The 18,415-nt window shown below is 33.7% G+C and overlaps 2 protein-coding genes and 1 long non-coding RNA gene across 3 annotated transcripts in view; all 3 read left to right on the top strand.

The window, feature by feature from the left end:
* The window catches only part of LOC117340894, a 67,824-nt gene that overhangs the window by 5,384 nt on the left and 44,025 nt on the right, over window positions 1-18,415 (top strand). The window contains exons 5-10 of the mRNA XM_033902674.1: window positions 7,348-7,441; window positions 7,738-7,847; window positions 8,904-9,029; window positions 9,380-9,488; window positions 9,800-9,933; window positions 10,120-10,278. Coding sequence (XP_033758565.1) covers window positions 7,348-7,441; window positions 7,738-7,847; window positions 8,904-9,029; window positions 9,380-9,488; window positions 9,800-9,933; window positions 10,120-10,278 — 732 coding nt within the window. The remainder of the gene's footprint in view (window positions 1-7,347; window positions 7,442-7,737; window positions 7,848-8,903; window positions 9,030-9,379; window positions 9,489-9,799; window positions 9,934-10,119; window positions 10,279-18,415) is intronic.
* LOC117340893 lies at window positions 175-6,241 on the top strand. The gene is made up of 8 exons (XM_033902673.1): window positions 175-675; window positions 1,740-2,373; window positions 2,836-2,961; window positions 3,356-3,491; window positions 3,796-4,046; window positions 4,277-4,499; window positions 4,932-5,262; window positions 5,522-6,241. Exons 1-8 carry the CDS (start codon window positions 564-566, stop codon window positions 5,761-5,763), a joined length of 2,055 nt encoding a protein of 684 aa, XP_033758564.1. The 5' UTR covers window positions 175-563; the 3' UTR covers window positions 5,764-6,241.
* LOC117340895 lies at window positions 12,350-15,002 on the top strand. Its single transcript, XR_004535494.1, has 3 exons — window positions 12,350-12,484; window positions 13,578-13,641; window positions 14,335-15,002. It is a non-coding gene; the product is annotated as an uncharacterized LOC117340895 (long non-coding RNA).

Raw genomic sequence — 18,415 nt, 5'->3', positions numbered from 1 at the left:
TCAATCTTACACTATAAAAAAATGTTATTAAAAAAGGAATAGGTATGGGTTCGTGATGATATTAAACAATTATCTAATCAGCACCTACGGATATGCTCATTCAACAGAGTTACCTCCCTTTTCACTCTGTCAGTATAGTGATAAGCTTGAAAGCTAGTTGGGCCACAAATGAGCCGCCGGCTGGCATTTAGGTCCTTAAGTTCTATCCAATGAAAACGGAGAAAAAAGGGAATTCCGTCAGAGTTATTATTTCCATTCTATTTCCGTTTCGCGCGAAAACGGGAATCCCACTTGCGTTGCAAAAACACAAAATGCAGCTGATATACTTTGTTATAGATGAACTTTAAATACCTGTCCTTAAACTTTAGATATGTCTGTTAATTTTCCATTCAATAACATTAACGGTAAATGTAAATAAAAGTGTTTATTCAACAAAAATATTGACGCGAATGGGGTTTCCCCGTTTTCTGCCGAACACACTTCCGGTATTTACGTAGTTGTTTACATTCGCTACGAAGATGGCAGATGGGAGTGTTTAGGTCTAACGCATCAAGAAATCGTATATGATGTCTCTTCCGCCAAATTTTAACGTAGTCGGGTGTGATAACGATTTAGCAAGTGAGATAGACGATGATTTTAGCCATTTCTTTCCGTGTACAAGTCGGGTAAACAGTGGTACAGCCACAGGTGCCTGACTCGTTTTTATAAAATAATAACATATAGAGTACATATAAATGAGAAAGGTTCTGAACTCCCCCAGGCTTGAAATCTGATGTATTTATTTCTAAGTACCGTAGCTTCGGTTGTATTGGGTGGATTTTTTCGAAGTAGGACTTAAATTGAAGAGAAATGGTCAATCTTTAAAATAAGCCATAACATGTTGTCGATTTCTCGATATTAATTTACCAAATCGGGCGTGAAACTTCAAAATCCCCTCGATTTTGTTTAGACGGACAAGTTGACGTAACGGGGTCACCACACTTTGACTCTATTGGACATAGCTTTAAATACGAAGTCCACGGGTTAATCACGAGGTACGCTTCATCAGATCACCGAATACAACTATTACATACACTTACTTTATGTATACGAGCACCCTATCGACGGCCCCGGGACATTTTATGCATACTGATAGCAGATTTTCCACTTGAGTAGCCATGTTGTGTCAGCCGCGGTAAATTTGAACAAGCATTCTGATTGGTTCAACACATTTTCTATAACCAATCAGAATGCTTGTTCAAATTTACCGCGGCTGACACAACATGGCTACTCAAGTGGAAAATCTGCTATCAGTATGCATAAAATGTCCCGGGGCCGTCGATAGGGTGCTCGTATACATAAAGTAAGTGTATGTAATAGTTGTATTCGGTGATCTGATGAAGCGTACCTCGTGATTAACCCATGGACTTCGTATTTAAAGCTATGTCCAATAGAGTCAAAGTGTGGTGACCCCGTTACGTCAACTTGTCCGACTAAACAAAATCGAGGGGATTTTGAAGTTTCACGCCCGATTTGGTAAATTAATATCGAGAAATCGACAACATGTTATGGCTTATTTTAAAGATTGACCATTTCTCTTCAATTTAAGTCCTACTTCGAAAAAATCCACCCAATACAACCGAAGCTACGGTACTTAGAAATAAATACATCAGATTTCAAGCCTGGGGGAGTTCAGAACCTTTCTCATTTATATGTACTCTATATGTTATTATTTTATAAAAACGAGTCAGGCACCTGTGGTACAGCTGAAGAGGTGAGTTCTGTCTCCGGTAATCAGGATGAAGATGTTGATTTTGACTATGACATCGAGAGTGATAATGATGATGATGATGTGAGTAACGGCATTAGCGTTATTAATTCGCCGATTCTACATACTCGGATGAGAGTTTTTATCAGAAATGACGTTGAAAGGGACACAGAAAATGATTCTGATCAAGACACACTACGTAGTGATGACAACGAGGTTGATGATGATGATGATGACGACGAAAATAACTCGGTAAATGTAAGAAGGGGTCTGTCCAAATTTCCCAATATGGATATCAAAGATAACAGATTGAATGTGCAGGGAATGGAGAGAGATGGCAGGGACATGTTAATTATTGGACAGCTCCAGGCATGTGGCATGACAAGGGGAATACATGGTCAAACTAACGTCAAACGGCATCGCTTTGACTACCAATTCCAGAACACAAGTGTTTGCAAGGCTTGTTTCCTTTATGTTAATAACATAAATGCACATTACTTGAAAAACATCAGGGCCCATTTCGTCAAGAATGGTGCTGTTCCACGGATACATGGAAATACAGGGAAAAAACCCAAAAATGCAGTGACCTATGATAATGTTCAACAAGTTGTCCAGTTTATTTCAAGGTAAGTGCTGTGCCGTATGTATACTTATACACAGGTATTTAACATTAAAAAAAAAATTAAAATGAAACCCATAGTTCTGTATGTAGAATATTCATACTTGTCGTGCATGTCATGATTAACATCAAACTATCTGTGCAGTCTGTATTTTGTTCTCTTTTGCTGGGGAAAAATAAATAAATAATACAACTGTTAGTAATTTAACTTAACATGTGCAAAACTTAATTTAAAAAAATCATCTCAAGTCACCTTGATTAAATATAAACATACCGGGTACATGTATTTTGAAGTATAATAGCTATATTATTTATTTACATACATTCAATTGTAATAGGTCACAGTTTGATACAGACCTTGTCTGTTTCGAAATTTCCATTATACATATTTTACTATCAGCACAATGAGATATTTGGAAATGAATTTTGATGTTAATTATTTTTTAATGCAGTTACATTTATATGTTAGGTATGCAGATGAGATGGGATTGCCCCAACCTGCTGCACCACGTGGACGGGACAGCTTTCCACCAATATATTTACCTGGAAGTGAAACCTATCTATCTGTCCATAAGAAATACAGCCAAGTATGTATGTAAGTATTATCCTCATAATGAAAAAAGTACTTGGTAATCAATTCATACAGCAATCCATGATACACCAGTGTCAATTTTCACTGTTATGAATTAAATATTGTCTACAGATACATTTAATTTATAATCATAAAACATTTGAAATAATGCCTTTATAAATTGGTTTAGCTATAAGAATATTTTTTTTAACTATGTATGCTTTAATTATAAACACAAACAAGCTGCTAATAAATTATCTTCCATCACTAGATATCTTAGAATTTGTCCAAATTATTTGTTAAAATGAAAATAATATATTTCAAACTTTGGAAATGACATTGAATTATTTGGTTTTAGTATTGTTTATAATCGTCACCCTCCAATTTTATGATCTAGTGACATATCTATTTTCAACAGTGAAACAGAAAACCGATGCCTATCTGAGACCACTTTCAGAAGAATATGGCACCAGTGTCTCCCACACATCCAGTTCATGTCCTGCAAGACAGATGTATGTCACAAATGTGAATCCTTTAGGAATCGGATACAGAAGGTAAGAACCTAATCAAAACAAGTCTAATTTAATATCCATGGACATTAAAACCAAAATATCTTAATATATTTGTGTTCTAATTTTAGATAAACAGATAGTGATATTGTAATAATTCTACATTCATATTCATTCATAACAATAATGGTATGAATTTATTAGTAAAATTACAAAGAAAACTTTTATTGCTTTAAACATCTTGTTATACATTTTTATAGGTTCATTATATACATTTTGTATGTACGATGTATATAGAACATTTTGATGACATGTTAAGATAAGATTTTTGTACATATATTGTATCTAGGCCATCACTGAGGCAGATAAAATGGAGGCTAGCACAGACTTTGCAGAACACATTTCATCAGCCCAAAAGGAGAGAGACCATTATCGACAAAAATGTCATGCTGCTATTGCAGGTCTTCAGGGTCATCCAAAGTCTACTGTTCCTGTTCCTCCAACTTCCATGGACCTAAATGATGTCCACTACACATTTGATTATGCTCAAAGTGTACTTCTGCCCAGTCATTGCAGACAGGAAGGAGCTTTGTACTTCAGGTAAAAAACAATTTAAGTCTGTTAAAAGGGAGAAGCAGTAGGTAAAACAGGTTACATTTAAAACCATTAAATCTCTGTAGTATTGGATCATATTTCATAAAATGTAATTCATGTATTAAAGATGTAAAGTTTCAATCTTGAATATCAGAATAAAAAAATATCGGATTGAAATTAAAAGAAATGATCTTGAACACTATGCTTCTCTGATATTGTACAGCTTTTTCTTTCAGGTCACCATATAAAGCTAATCTATTTGGTATTTGCAATGATGGTCGGTCCCTGCAAACAAATTATTTGTTTGGCGAGGATCAGTCCATTGGTCTGGATGGTGCCCAGAGCCACTCGGCCAATGCTGTTGTATCTATGTTACACCACTTCTTCGAATACCATGGGGAAGGAGAAAAAACTGTGTACTTGAATGCAGACAATTGTGGTGGCCAAAATAAGAATCAGGTATGGAATATTTGTTGTTGAGTTAAGAAAACACCTTAAAGGAGTGTGGCACATCAGTTAAGATCATTTGCCAAGTTGAACTGAATTCATTCAAAAAAGTCAGCAGTGTAAGTTTCTGTTTATCACAAAACTGGTAGTTATGCAAATATAAGGAGCAGGCTGTATGTTTCTTTGTACTGAAACAATTATTCAGCATTACATAATCATTATGAAATTATAAGTTACATATTTTTGAAGCTGTTGAATGTTGATACCCACTCATCTCCGATTTCTCCAAAATTTTGTAATTGTGAAGTCACAATAGTGTTATTATACAGGTGTCTTATTTTTGACATGCTAGTAGAAAGCAGGCCAGTAATATAATAAACTTAATAATACAGGTTCTTACACTGCTTTATACAATGAACCTAATTTTATTTTTTTATGATTCAGGTTGTCACAAGCTATCTGGCTTGGAGAGTGGCAAATGGATATCATGAAGACATCCATCTTCATTTCATGAAGCCATATCATGCCCGTTGTCTTGTGGATGGGATGTTTGGTATTGCCCGAAGGAAAATCAGACGCAATGATGTGGATAGTTTGTCTGACCTGAAGATGACAATTCATGCTTCATCCACACATAACCAGGCAGATTTATACAGTGAGATGTCACCAAATTCGTGGATCTGGAGAGACTGGAAACAATTCTTCAAGCCTGTATTTAGAGCGGTTCCTGGTATTGGGAAATACCATCACTTTCACTTTGCTTCCACCACTTCAGGTACATGTACTGCTATATTTACATATTTCAATCCATTTAATTTATATAATGTACTGCGCTTTCATTATCAATTACCTCCATGGGTAATTCCGCTAGATTTATGAGTCTGATTCTAATGATGTATTTGGTATGTGGGGCATGCAGAATTTTTATCCGATTTAAAAATAAAATGGTTTTGTACAGGTTTTTTGATTTTTATGTGTATCCCTTTCAAAACTAAGTTCAATTACAACATGCCATTCCTGTTTCTTTCTTTCAGGAATGGTTACTGTTAAAAAAGGTGTTGACGGGGAGACAACGCCAGTGAGGCTTGTGAAGAGGGGAAAGATTATTCCACAGGGTTTGCCAGTGAGACTGGAGGCAAAAGGTTTTTCCGCAGAACGTGCATGGTACCTGTACAAAAATATCAGGCCTTTTGTAAAGGATCCGTCTAAGGACCTTCTATGTCCCCTGCCCACTGTCCCACAGCCCACCTCTAGACCCACCCACACAGAAGAATGAACTGAAAGTTGAGATCAAAATTGTTATTGATGAAAACTTAAATACTGTACTCATGCTTTTATTTTATATTATGAAATGAGCATTGCTTGTTAGGATACAGTTAAATACAATTTCAAAATAAATGTTTTATCTTCTTACACTACATGTAATTAATTGTAACAATATAATCCTGATGGAGTCCTGGAGTTCACTTTGCAATCTGTTTCTACCAAATAAAATATAAAATGATTGTTATTTGTATTAGGTAAGGGATGTGACTGATTGTTTTTGTATTAGGTAAGGGATGTGACTGATTGTTTTTGTATTAGGTAAGGGATGTGACTGATTGTTTTTGTGTGTAAGGGATGTGACTGATTGTTTTTGTGTGTAATTACAAGGGATGTTACCTGTTTATTGCAAGATACTTGTTTGTGTTCAAGTTGATATGTGAATCACAAATTTTATCCTTGTAAATAAATGAATCATGACAACTGAAAAAGGACTTTTTTCTTTTTAAATGACTATAGATAAAAATTATATATTATTATAATAATAACAATTACAAAATAACAGTCTTCAATTCAAGACCTGTAACAGCAAAGCATTATGCAACTGTCTGTGATAAATGACGTTGCAAAAAATGACGTCAAAAATGGCACTGGTAAAATGACGTCGTTATTAACGCCAACGTCATCTAGCATACCAAATGCGACATATATTCAATGTAGCGTCAAATCGTCAGTTATTGACACACCAAAGTTATTTTTACACCAATTTAACCGCCATTATCTCTAAATTATGAAAATACCAAAAACTCAATTTTGATTTTTTATGCCTTAAGGACCTAAATGCCAGCCGGCGGCTCAAATGCTCTATCATTGTTGGGTGTATGCGAGGTCCCGGAATCTCCGTTTCCTTAGTAAAATAGATTAAATAAGCAAGCAGGCATTGGATAAAACATAATTGTAAACAACACTACCTGCCATCGAGAAAACTGGAATACCAGGGATTCTTTTCAAGTAATATTTCACCTTGGGGGATTTTCACATGATTCGGGAGAAATGTCGTTTGCAAGACATAATACAACATATCATTATACGTCTGTGTTTTTCCCTTTTCCTCGACATCGATTTTATTCACTGTCCGGAATTACCTAAAAACCAAGCGCTGCAACATCGAGTCTTATGAAACAGTGATTGACAGCGTCATGCTTCAAAATGAACTTCCATTTGAAATCATGTTACACATAATTTACATATAACCATTTAGTTGATTTTAAGACAATATTGATTTAAATGAATGAATTATTTATAACTGAGCTTGTTTAAAATTATGTTATTGTAATTCTCACTTCAAACTTTCAATCATACGCCATTTTTTCTGTTACGTCTATCCAATCTAAGGTTAGGGACTGATAAGATATGTTATATAATAAAACAATAGTCATTGTTATTGCTACCTTCGGCATAAGGAAATAAAATTTTAATCAGGTTGATAAATCATCGTATTCACCTACAAACATGTAGATATTGATATACAGGTAAAATGAATAATTACAACCCTATGTCTCGATTAACGTTGTTATATTTTACTGCCGTTTTGCAGACTGTATATGTGATGAAGCATCAGAGATATACATCATCGCTACGGAAACTACACAATACCTCTCGTCACCTGGATATCCATACAGTTACCCAAGGTGAGTGCGATTTTAACTCCCAACATTAGCTTTACAGCTAATTAATTACAACTTGTTGTGACATGATCTTCTCTACAAAACTCCGATGACATTTATCTTAATTAATGGACTCTTTTTCTCTTAGAAATTATCATGCCACTTTATCACCCATCAAAAATGACGTTACAAACGACAATATCATTTTATGCGTAAATGTTGAAACATTTTTTTCAAACCAGTGAAAATGCTGGTTACAAGCAACATTAAACTATCATATTATCATGTATAAGTAAAGATCATTGTGTTCTTCGCTCCAGAAGTATTACATGCAGATGGAACTTCACGTTGTCTACAACGTGTAGTATTCTGAGGTTGGAAGTCGTCAATCTAGAAATCGAGCCTAGAGACAATCTGACATTGGCATACGGTTTGTTAAAATTTGTTTATAATTATAAAACATAAACATTTGCCTTGTAGCATTATCTAAGATGATGATAAATTGTTGGAAGACGTCTTCCAAATTAGTGTACATGCAATTCTTTTAATAAGGACAACCTCATTAAACTTGTACTGGACTAAAATAGGTATTTCATCTTTTGATGGTGGAGCTAGCCCGCCAAACCGGAAGGTAGGGACATATTCGGTATAGTAGCTTTGGTTTCATTTTTGTCGTGATGCCGTACATTCCTGTTGTGTGTCGAGATGTAATGTAGTTGATTGAAATAGCTACTCCTCATTTCTTCTCCTGGTGCAGAGTATCAGTTAATATCATTTATAAATATTATTTACATGTACATAACGGGGTCATGCTATACTGAATAAAATTTTACATACAAATCCCAGTGTAGCAGGCAATATGCCAACAGACACTACTTTGAAAGTGACTGATAAGAAATATTTTGCAGAACATGAGTTTTTTACTGCCATTGAAAGTTATAGAAACTCAATTTTTCCTGGAGTATCAAGATTTGTATCAGTTTTCCACTTACCATTACGGCAAATTAATTGGCGCACTTAACTTGAAGAGTATATCAGAGTCAAACTTTGCTGTACGGTAATAATCATTTTAGTACACCATTAATTGCTCTATAATAATGTTTTATATATATTCACATATATATTGCGTTGTTTACAACAGGGAAAGGTATTTAACTAAATTACTGCTAGTATATATACAGTTGCAGTCCAACTTTGACTATATAGTTTTCTAATATGTCGAACCTTAACCAAAACAAACACGCACAATCAATGAGTGTGCAGTTTTCTAATTTATTTGTATACTTTTATGAATCATAATTTTTAAAACACATTCTTTGACATTTGCTGATGAATTGTTCCCATTACATGTTTATAAAAAGATAAATGCTGCATCAAAAATATTAAATTTATTTGATTATTTGCCTTTGTTCGTCTCGTGCTGTTATGCTATTCAGATTTACAAAATACAACCTAATTTGTTAAATCTATTTGGTTTTTTATCTAGATCGAGGAACCATTGACTTGCTGCCGAGAAATGTGTATCATATCCCTGGTATAAGTTCAGGTCTTAGATTTCAATCAGATTCCTCAAAAAGCGGAATAGGATTTAATATTTCATACTCAGCTATGGGTGAGTTGATGCATACATATGTAAAATGTACAATACAGACTGACACAAAAGCTATAACACGTCTGTCGTGCATTACTCATGATGTAAATTCGTATACACTGTATGTGTGTAATGAATCGTACAGTCGCCCTCTGGATGAGCTATATATCCGGTTGTGAAGTGGACGCAAATTCACCACAATAATCAACAAACCATGGTATATGTATGTGGTCTATAAATATGGCGTTGGTGTTGTTGTTTTTTTTTTTGTTTTTTTTTTTTAATCAACTTTTTTCGAAAATTCCAATTGTACGTTTTTACATAAGTGCTTTCATACCTTTTTTTATTTATTTATGCATTCTTCTTTTCAGATCTGTGTGTCACAAACAAAACATCAGTGTTCGGTTGTCAAGATTTTGCTCTCGTTGCATCAGAGGAATCTAAATACATATATTCGTCCAGCTATCCGGAATACAACAGGTACCGCCCTGTAATATTCCAGATATTGTAAATGCTCTAATATACACATTACTTTTATAGATAAAAATCATGTATTTAAGACATAAGCAAGGAATATCATGCTAGCAAACTTAAAGGTTTTCTTAAAAAATACAATACATTAAATTACCTACAAAAGTCAAATAGAAGATTTCAGCAAAAACAATTTTCATCCAGGCTATCTCAAGAAATTATGAAATCGTTAAATATAATTTCACAAAGTTTGCATGGCGACAAAATGTTGTAATTATTTCAGTTGTAATGTTTTACTGGTGTGAAATACATTGTTTCAGTGATGGTATCTGCGAGTGGATGGTATTTGTTACAGACCCCTGTTTGACATTAAGTGAAGACAACAGCCAGGAACTACAGCTTGTCGTGGAGGAATTTAATTCCACGGGATCGACAAAGCTCGACATTTTCCAGGGTTGATGTCCCTTTTGATACACCACATTTCATTTCAAAAAATTGTAATGATATTCGTTGTTATAAGTTTAAAGAATTGTATAACAGGCAAAGCATATGAGTTCTCTCCTAAGATCGCTAGTGAAAGACTACAATAGCGCAACGTGACCAAAACACATTATCTAAATGTTAATTTATTATTTCACAGATGAATCCACAGATCAGAAACGGATTGAAATTTCCCAGGAATCGGCTTTGATTGGACGTCCTCTTTACTTCACTGTATCCGTAAATAGATTTGTTCTGATTACCATTCGTCATTTCAGCGAGAGTTCTGCAATTAAAATGTCATACAAAGTTCTAACTGGTAAGTACATTTGTCATCAACAATCTAAATGAAATTTGACATTGAGGTCCATACAACAATTTATTCGATTGATCCATAGATAGGTTCCGGGGATTTCGTCACTTTGCTTGTACATTTAGTGAGAACAGCTTGTTTTGTTTGTCTAAACAGGGCCAATAAGGGAATCGTTTAGGTTTTTACATGTAGCAATGGCTGCTCCCATCAGCTGTCGAGGTTGTAACTACTCTCTATTTAAACGAAAGGAAATAACTCTGGTATATCAAAATGTTATATCAGACAGATGCCACAATATAGTGAGTGCCCTTGTTATACATCTCGAAATTTTAAAAATGAAAACATGTAATGGCTGTGTAAATGAAATGTCTTGATAGCATGGAATGATGTAATGAGTCTGGTCAAAGATATCTTCGCTAGCCAAGGTTTCTGATTACCTTATACTGCACGAACGTAATCAGCGAAGATGGGTCACAGAGTGCAATCTATCTAGTTCAATTTACCATCCAAATGTTGTTGTTGTTGTTGTTGTTGTTGTTGTTGTTGTTGTTCATAAGATTATTGCATGAGGGGTCATTGTAAAAATGTTAAGAGGGTAAACTAATTAGTATACCTCAAAAATCTATCTTAATTTAAAACCATTAAATATACAGCATCCATGCAATTACATCATATGTAGAGACAGATTTGAGAAAACGTTTTCCTGTTATATATTATTACATTATTGTACAAACCAAGTCCTCATTAACGGGTACCAGGTAACCATTTTGTGCATTATGTCATCCTGTTGAATTTGATTTCCTGTTCGCCCTGATACAATTATCAACATTCCCATTCATCTTTTTAAAATACAGGCAGTGTGTTTAACATAGTATGTGTGAGAAATTTTCTTTTCTTTTTTTTTTCATTTAGTTTCTCTGTAAAAGTTTCTCTGTGTGTTCTTTGTTCAAACAAAATGGTCGCAGTGATGATTAAGTTTTTAACTAAATCGCAAATATTTCTTTGATGACTAGTAGGAATTCTTTTTTGGATGCGTTTTGCAAAACAAAAGTTTTCGTGGGTAACAGGTCAAATTATGTTCTTCAACAGGGGGTCGAAGTTCAAAAGTGTTTTATTTGTATCGTCTAGTTTTACAAGGTCTACAGTTCTGATATTTGGAATACCAGGGCCCTGGCTATCATGGTTGTTAAATGTACATTCTTTATCTTCCTTCAAGGTCACAAGAATCAAACTATTTAAAATCTTCTCATACCTTGTGAATAACTAAGAGAAAGTGCTAGGATTTATTTCTACCCAGTTTGATCATATAGATGGCATTAACCTACTGTAAACGTCGTCCAAAAGATACAGGGTCATGATACCAGGTTACCACATTTGTTCAAATTAATTATCTTGACCTGCATTCAATGTGACTAGGTTGAAGTATGTTTAAGTCTGTACATGAACGATTCTCATTTACCAGCAGGCATATGTTGTGTTTTGGCCATAAGCATGGTTTGATGAAAGGTTGTAAAGTTTTATTTTTATTTTTATTTTTATTTTACTTATATTTTTTAAATGAATAACTGTGACCATTGATCAAAGTCTCATGGGTAACATGGGGATGTTTTGAGAATTTATGCATCAGTGTTTCAGTATGCTGGCAGGGGGCCGCGGTGGCCGAGTGGTTAAGGTGTCCCGACACTTTGACACTAGCCCTCCACCTCTGGGTTGCGAGTTCGAAACCTACGTGGGGCAGTTGCCAGGTACTGACCGTAGGCCGGTGTTTTTTCTCCGGGTGCTCCGGCTTTCCTCCACCTCTAAAACCTGGCACGTCCTTAAATGACCCTGGCTGTTAATAGGACGTTAAACAAAAACAAATAAACTAATTCAGTATGTTGGTATTAATCGAAAAACTTGTTTGTTATATTATATATATATATATAATTCAAACTCGTTAACTGATTGAGATGGATGTTGAACAGATATTCATAAAAGTTCTGACTATTGAAAAAATATAAAACCTTTAGGTAATGTGTGTACGGTAGATAACAAGTTCGCTAATTCAACAATTTGTATCCATTGTCTACAATTACAGAATCTCTGGAATCCTGCCAATATACTTATTGGATCGCTTCAACATCTTCACTTGGTAGCCTCCTTTTCATTAGTATCATTGCACATGTGCTGGTCTGCCGGAATTATCAAAAACGACGCATGAGCAAAACGTCAGGTAAATGTCTCCAACGACATTTAAGTTATTAATGTAATATTTATCAATAATGTGTCTACCTGTTTATAATCATATGCATGCATTAAATTTATTTGCATTTGTCCTCGTGTCAATTGCCAGATCATCAGCTGTCTGTTTAAAATTTATAAAACATAAAAACAAACACCCTCGACATGTTTCCTAACACATCCGAGGAATTGGCTGAGTCCACCAAAAATACAGGTAGATTTGGCTTGTAATGAAGAAGTCTAAACAGATTTGAGGAAAGGGGAGGTAACTGGGCATTTTCGAATAAATTTTGATGTATTTTGCCCATGACTAGTTAGGGAAGTCAGTATACCTCGATCGGATGGCGGCGCCACCGTTGCTAGTTACAGGAAATCGTCGTCGGCGATCTAGTGACTACGTATTTAATCGGATACCAAATAAACTTCATAAATTGGTCAAGTATGAGTACACCTCAAAAGAATTGTCAAGGTCAAGGACACCATTGGTATTGAGGGAAATCTCGCGGAAATCTAGCATTTTTAAACGCATTTCAAACTTCATATGATGGTTGTGTTACAATCATGTATTGATGTCCACGCTTACTGCGGTTTCTGAGTTATATTTTCTCATGCAAGCATTGCAGGTTAATTAAAAATTGTGGTAATCACTTTATATTGGTACGCGCCAAAAAACATTAACATGTAAATTTCAGTTTGTTTACAGAATGGTATTGATACAATTAATTCTTCAAGACAATAATAGATATTATCATTTGTTCCAAAATAATCAATAAAATATTTTTATCAATAGACAGACATACAAATATAGTTATCGAAAACACCAATCAATAGACACGCCTCCTAAACAAGGTACAGCTAAAAGGTCATTGAATACCTGGATTTATACAGTGCACGCTGTTTGTACACAGGGTCTGGTTTTAAAACAGATATGATAGGTTGGAATATGTATGCGTATATAAATATATTAATATGATTTTTTTTATTTATCTGTTCATTTATTTATTTATTTACACTTCTTTTAGCTATCTTATTTTTGTTTCCATTTTAATTATCATGGTTTGATAGATTTTACACTCTGTTTTCAGTGAACACCATCGAAATGAAAAGGAAAACACGACAGTCGATAAAGCAGCAAAACAAACCGCAACGGTGAGTATAGGTTTGGTTTGGGGGGAAATAATAGAACCTCCTACGCCATGTTTATCTTCATCTCAAATTATATTTATTTCTTCACGCCTTGTTCATCCTGGCTGAGTTTGATTTTTTTAGTTTTGGTGGGTTTTCGGGGTTTTTTCCGTTTTTTATGTTTATTATTTGTTTCATTGGTATATTTTCCTGTGTTTTCAATCTGTTGATTTGACATTATATTCATTAAAATATATTGATCATTTGTTTTCATTGTGATATAGCATTTTGTCATGTGTGTGTGGCCTTTGTCACTAATGTAGTACCGCGTCCTTGTACACAGAACAGCATACATAACTTTTCATTTCCAAAAATAAAGTATTCAATTTTGTAAAGAGAAATTGCAGCGATATATATAATTATACATATATATATTTTGAGTTTATCGGGGAAAAAAACTATTTATTCCCTTCCTTTTTCAATTACTGAATCGATGCTACTTGTGTGATTTGTTTTTTCATTGAATCAATTGTTCTTCTTATCTATTATACTTTCTGCTTACAGATTGCTTTAAATTCAACAACTTAATTCTGATTTTTTTTAACTGCTTGTAAAAATAACAACCTCACATATTAATAAAACTCATCTTTATGAAAAAAAATACGGTTTATACTTTAATAAATGTTGATAAATATAATCGATTCAATGTTTTTACAGATACATTGATATGGATGAACCAGGTCCGAGTGGTCTGGAAAAGGAGGGGAGACAACTCATGGTGATCTGTATGAAGAAGTAGAAGCTCCGAATACTATTGACGACAACCAGCAGTCAGAGTACTATTTAGATATGAGTGGGTCAAATTTTCCACGGGATGATGAAATATATCAAAACTCAGATTTAGTTAATGGAGATCAAGGAAGTGAATCGCGTCCTTGTACGGATCATGCTGATGAAGATGGTGACGGTGACGTTTATGAGGAAATGCGAGATTACATCAACACTTCCCCGTTTAGTAAACCTCGTTGAACTATCAAAACAATTCAAGCTGATACAAACTACTATGTATGGGAGAGCCCTAACAACAGTTTAACCATCGCCCATTAAGCCCTTTTTCCAAGTCTGTGTAATTCAATATGTATCTTACTACTGTATTAGAAATAAGGAATGTAAAACTGTCTACCATGTAACTATTATACATCAGGTGAGCACACACGTGTGAACTGGTATGAATCAGATGTATACATATGTTAAACTTTATAAACCAGATACGTTGGAACGTTTAACTGTTATACACCCTAAATATACAATTCTATCATATCAACATAATGTTAACGTGGTTATTTACGCGGGGTTTACCCTGTCAAATGATTATGAATAGTTCATGAATTATTCATGAACAAAATTCATGATTAATTTTGATTTATTCATGAATATTTTCATGAAATTCATGAACTTAAAACTTATGAATATTTGTTTTCAAATTATGTTCATGAAGTTTTTCATTCATAAAATCTTTATAGTTCGTTCATGAATGTTCGTGAACTGTTTCATTCATGAAATTCATGAACTTAAAACTTCATAAATATTTTTTTTCAAATTATGTTCATGGAGATCCATGCATTTTGTAGGAATTTTTTTTTCCTTCATGAAAATTCATAAACTATGATGATTTCATGAATTTTCATGAAATGTAAACAATGATTAATACTCATGAATGAAATATTTCATGGACATTCATGAATCCTGAAATCAATATTTGAATGTTCATGAACTTTTCGATTCATGACAATTCATGATTAGTTTTTGAATGAAATGACAATCCAAATATAGTTTTTTGAATTCATGAGCATTCAAGAGCTATGAACTAATCTAATAAATAAATGTGCATGCATTTCACCACTTAATTCAATCAAAGTTCGTCATGAACTGTAACAATATGCATGTTTGACAAGATCCTTGTAGTCCTTTCATTAATAATGGCATACAAATTGGTCCATCATTCGTTTCCAATATAAAACTGCTTGAAGTAGACCTGGAGAAATGGCTATTGTACACAATCAGGTGGACCAATAAACTTTTTTGTATTCTTCAGATAAGAGTGATTTATGTTCATTAATGCATTAATTCTCATTGTAGATATGAGGTGTGTTTGTACAATTTAGTTAAATGGTCAATGCAAATTTAGGAAATGCAAACGCTGTTTAAATATTATGTACAATATGTAAATGTAGATCTCATGCATGGTAATTGGTTTCAAGTTGATACTTACCTATAAACTGGTTGCCATACTTCCGGTGTTGGATATTTTATTTCCTGGATAAATGATACGCGTGGGTGATTTTTTTTTGCGATCATTTGGATTCCGCGTAATAAGCATATTTTTCTCTGGCGTAAATTTCCACTTTTACAGTATTTCAATATTTACATCCATGTTAAATTACCATTAAATGAAAGCACTTCAACGTTATCAATCATGTTCTGATCCTCTTCCATGATTGAAATATGATACTGATAACAGGGTAGTTACTTGCAAACTGTTATAACACTGATAACAGGGTAGTTGTTTGAAAACTGTTATAACACTGATAACAGGGTAGTTATTTAAAAACTGTTATAACACTGATAACAGCGTAGTTATTTGAAAAATGTTATAACACTGATAACAGGGTAGTTATTTCAAAACTGTTATAACACTGATAACAGGGTAGTTATTTAAAAACTGTTATAACGCTGATAACAGGGTAGTTATTTGAAAAATGTTATAACACTAATAACAGGGTAGTCATTTGAAAACTGTTATAACACTGATAACAGGGTAGTTATTTGAAAACTGTTATAACACTGATAACAGGGTAGTTATTTCAAAACTGTTATAATACTGATAACAGGGTAGTCATTTGAAAACTGTTATAACACTGATAACAGGGTAGTTATTTAAAAACTGTTATAACACTGATAACAGGGTAGTCATTTGAAAAATGTTATAACACTGATAACAGGGTAGTTATTCGAAAACTGTTATAACACTGATAACAGGGTAGTCATTTGAAAACTGTTATAACACTGATAACAGGGTAGTTATTTGAAAACTGTTATAACACTGATAACAGGGTAGTTATTTGAAAACTGTTATAACACTGATAACAGGGTAGTTATTTGAAAAATGTTATAACGCTGATAACAGGGTAGTTATTTGAAAAATGTTATAACACTGATAACAGGGTAGTTATTTCAAAACTGTTATAACACTGATAACAGGGTAGTTATTTGAAAACTGTTATAACACTGATAACAGGGTAGTCATTTGAAAAATGTTATAACACTGATAACAGGGTAGTTATTTGAAAACTGTTATAACGCTGGTAATAGGGTAGTTGTGTTAAAAGTGGTATGACACTGATAGCATCGTTCTGATATAGGTTTCATCAATAGAAAATGTGCATGTTTCTGATGTGCAAAAGAAGAAAAAATGTCCCTGACCAATAACAGACGTTCTAAACATTATCTTCTATAAGGCGTTAAGTAGTATTCATACTGTTGATAACTTAGTGTTTGTAATGACTTGGTGTTATTATGAATGAAGCTGTGGATCTGTTATATCGAAAAAAAACGGGATATCAGAGTATTTGAGGTAACCAAGTGTTATATTGGTATTTTATTCTTAAACTGATTTTTCGTTCGAGTAAAGCAGGAAAGTGGAATCATCAGAGCTCGAGTTAACGACGTTTGGCTTTATCAGTTATATTGATTGTATTTACTTAAAACTAGTAAAGACAAAGTCCGTGTATTACTGTTATAGACTGTATATGCTAAATTTTGTTAATTTGTTGACATGTTTTATCAATATTTAATTATAATAAATAATCAGTGCGTCAATATTTTGCTTCTTATCTTTTTAATTGATCACTGAATATTATCCTACCTGCAATGGTTACAATCATTTGTCCGTTTAACATCAAGAAGTTCTGTTAATACAAAGGTATTTATACAAACCCTCTTTTAATACCATTTCTTAGAATTTGCGGTTAAAACCAGTCGTTTGATCAACGTTAGTCATATTGTGTATTGGATAAAAAACTATTGTTTGGTATGTAGACCCTCGTAATTATGTTGGTAGACCGGGGCCTTCTTTTCGACTAGGTTTTAATTAATGTTCCCGTTGAATGTATTCAGGTGAAAAAAGAAATGTAACAGGGATATTGACAGAACAAACTCTCTCAAACAGGAGCAAAATACATACAAAAATACATATCGGCATGGAGATCCTAGACTTAAGCAGATGACAATAAAATGTATAGATTAAGACGGATACCAATATAATATACAGATTAGGACGGATATCAATATAATATATAGATTCGGACGGATACCAATATAATATATAAATAAGGACGGATACCAATATAATATATAAAAAAGGACGGTGTAGTGTTTGTCCGGGGAATTAGCTCAATATTCTCTTTTAAAAATCAAAAAAAAACACTAGTGACACGTGTTTCGTTTTCTCTCAACAATCGCCTTCTCTCTATTTATTTTCCTCTAAACACAAAAGAGTTCAACAAACCTCAAAACTGCAAGTTGGGAGTTATCGCCCTTACCACAGTTCCCAGACCAGTAATTTCCATTATACATAACATCCCCGCCACTACAAAACTTGCACAGGGTGCAAACTGGTCTGGTAACTATGGAAGACGATAACTTTACAAAACATTAGAAATGAATATACATACACTTAAATCACATCCCTTTTCCAAATCGTAATAACCACTTACATGTATATGCAACGAACAAGAAA

The sequence above is a fragment of the Pecten maximus genome, chromosome 13, assembly GCF_902652985.1.
Source record: "Pecten maximus chromosome 13, xPecMax1.1, whole genome shotgun sequence".
Taxonomy (NCBI): Eukaryota; Metazoa; Mollusca; class Bivalvia; order Pectinida; family Pectinidae; genus Pecten; species Pecten maximus.
This window is presented reverse-complemented; position numbering and strand designations above follow the sequence as displayed.

Bases quoted from the DNA above. Each gene is read 5' to 3' on its own strand.
- LOC117340893 (XM_033902673.1), top strand. From the start codon at position 564: ATGATGTCTCTTCCGCCAAATTTTAACGTAGTCGGGTGTGATAACGAT. The intron at 2,374-2,835 runs GTAAGTGCTGTG...TTTATATGTTAG, and splicing joins GTTGTCCAGTTTATTTCAAG to GTATGCAGATGAGATGGGAT. The intron at 4,047-4,276 runs GTAAAAAACAAT...TTTTTCTTTCAG, and splicing joins GAAGGAGCTTTGTACTTCAG to GTCACCATATAAAGCTAATC.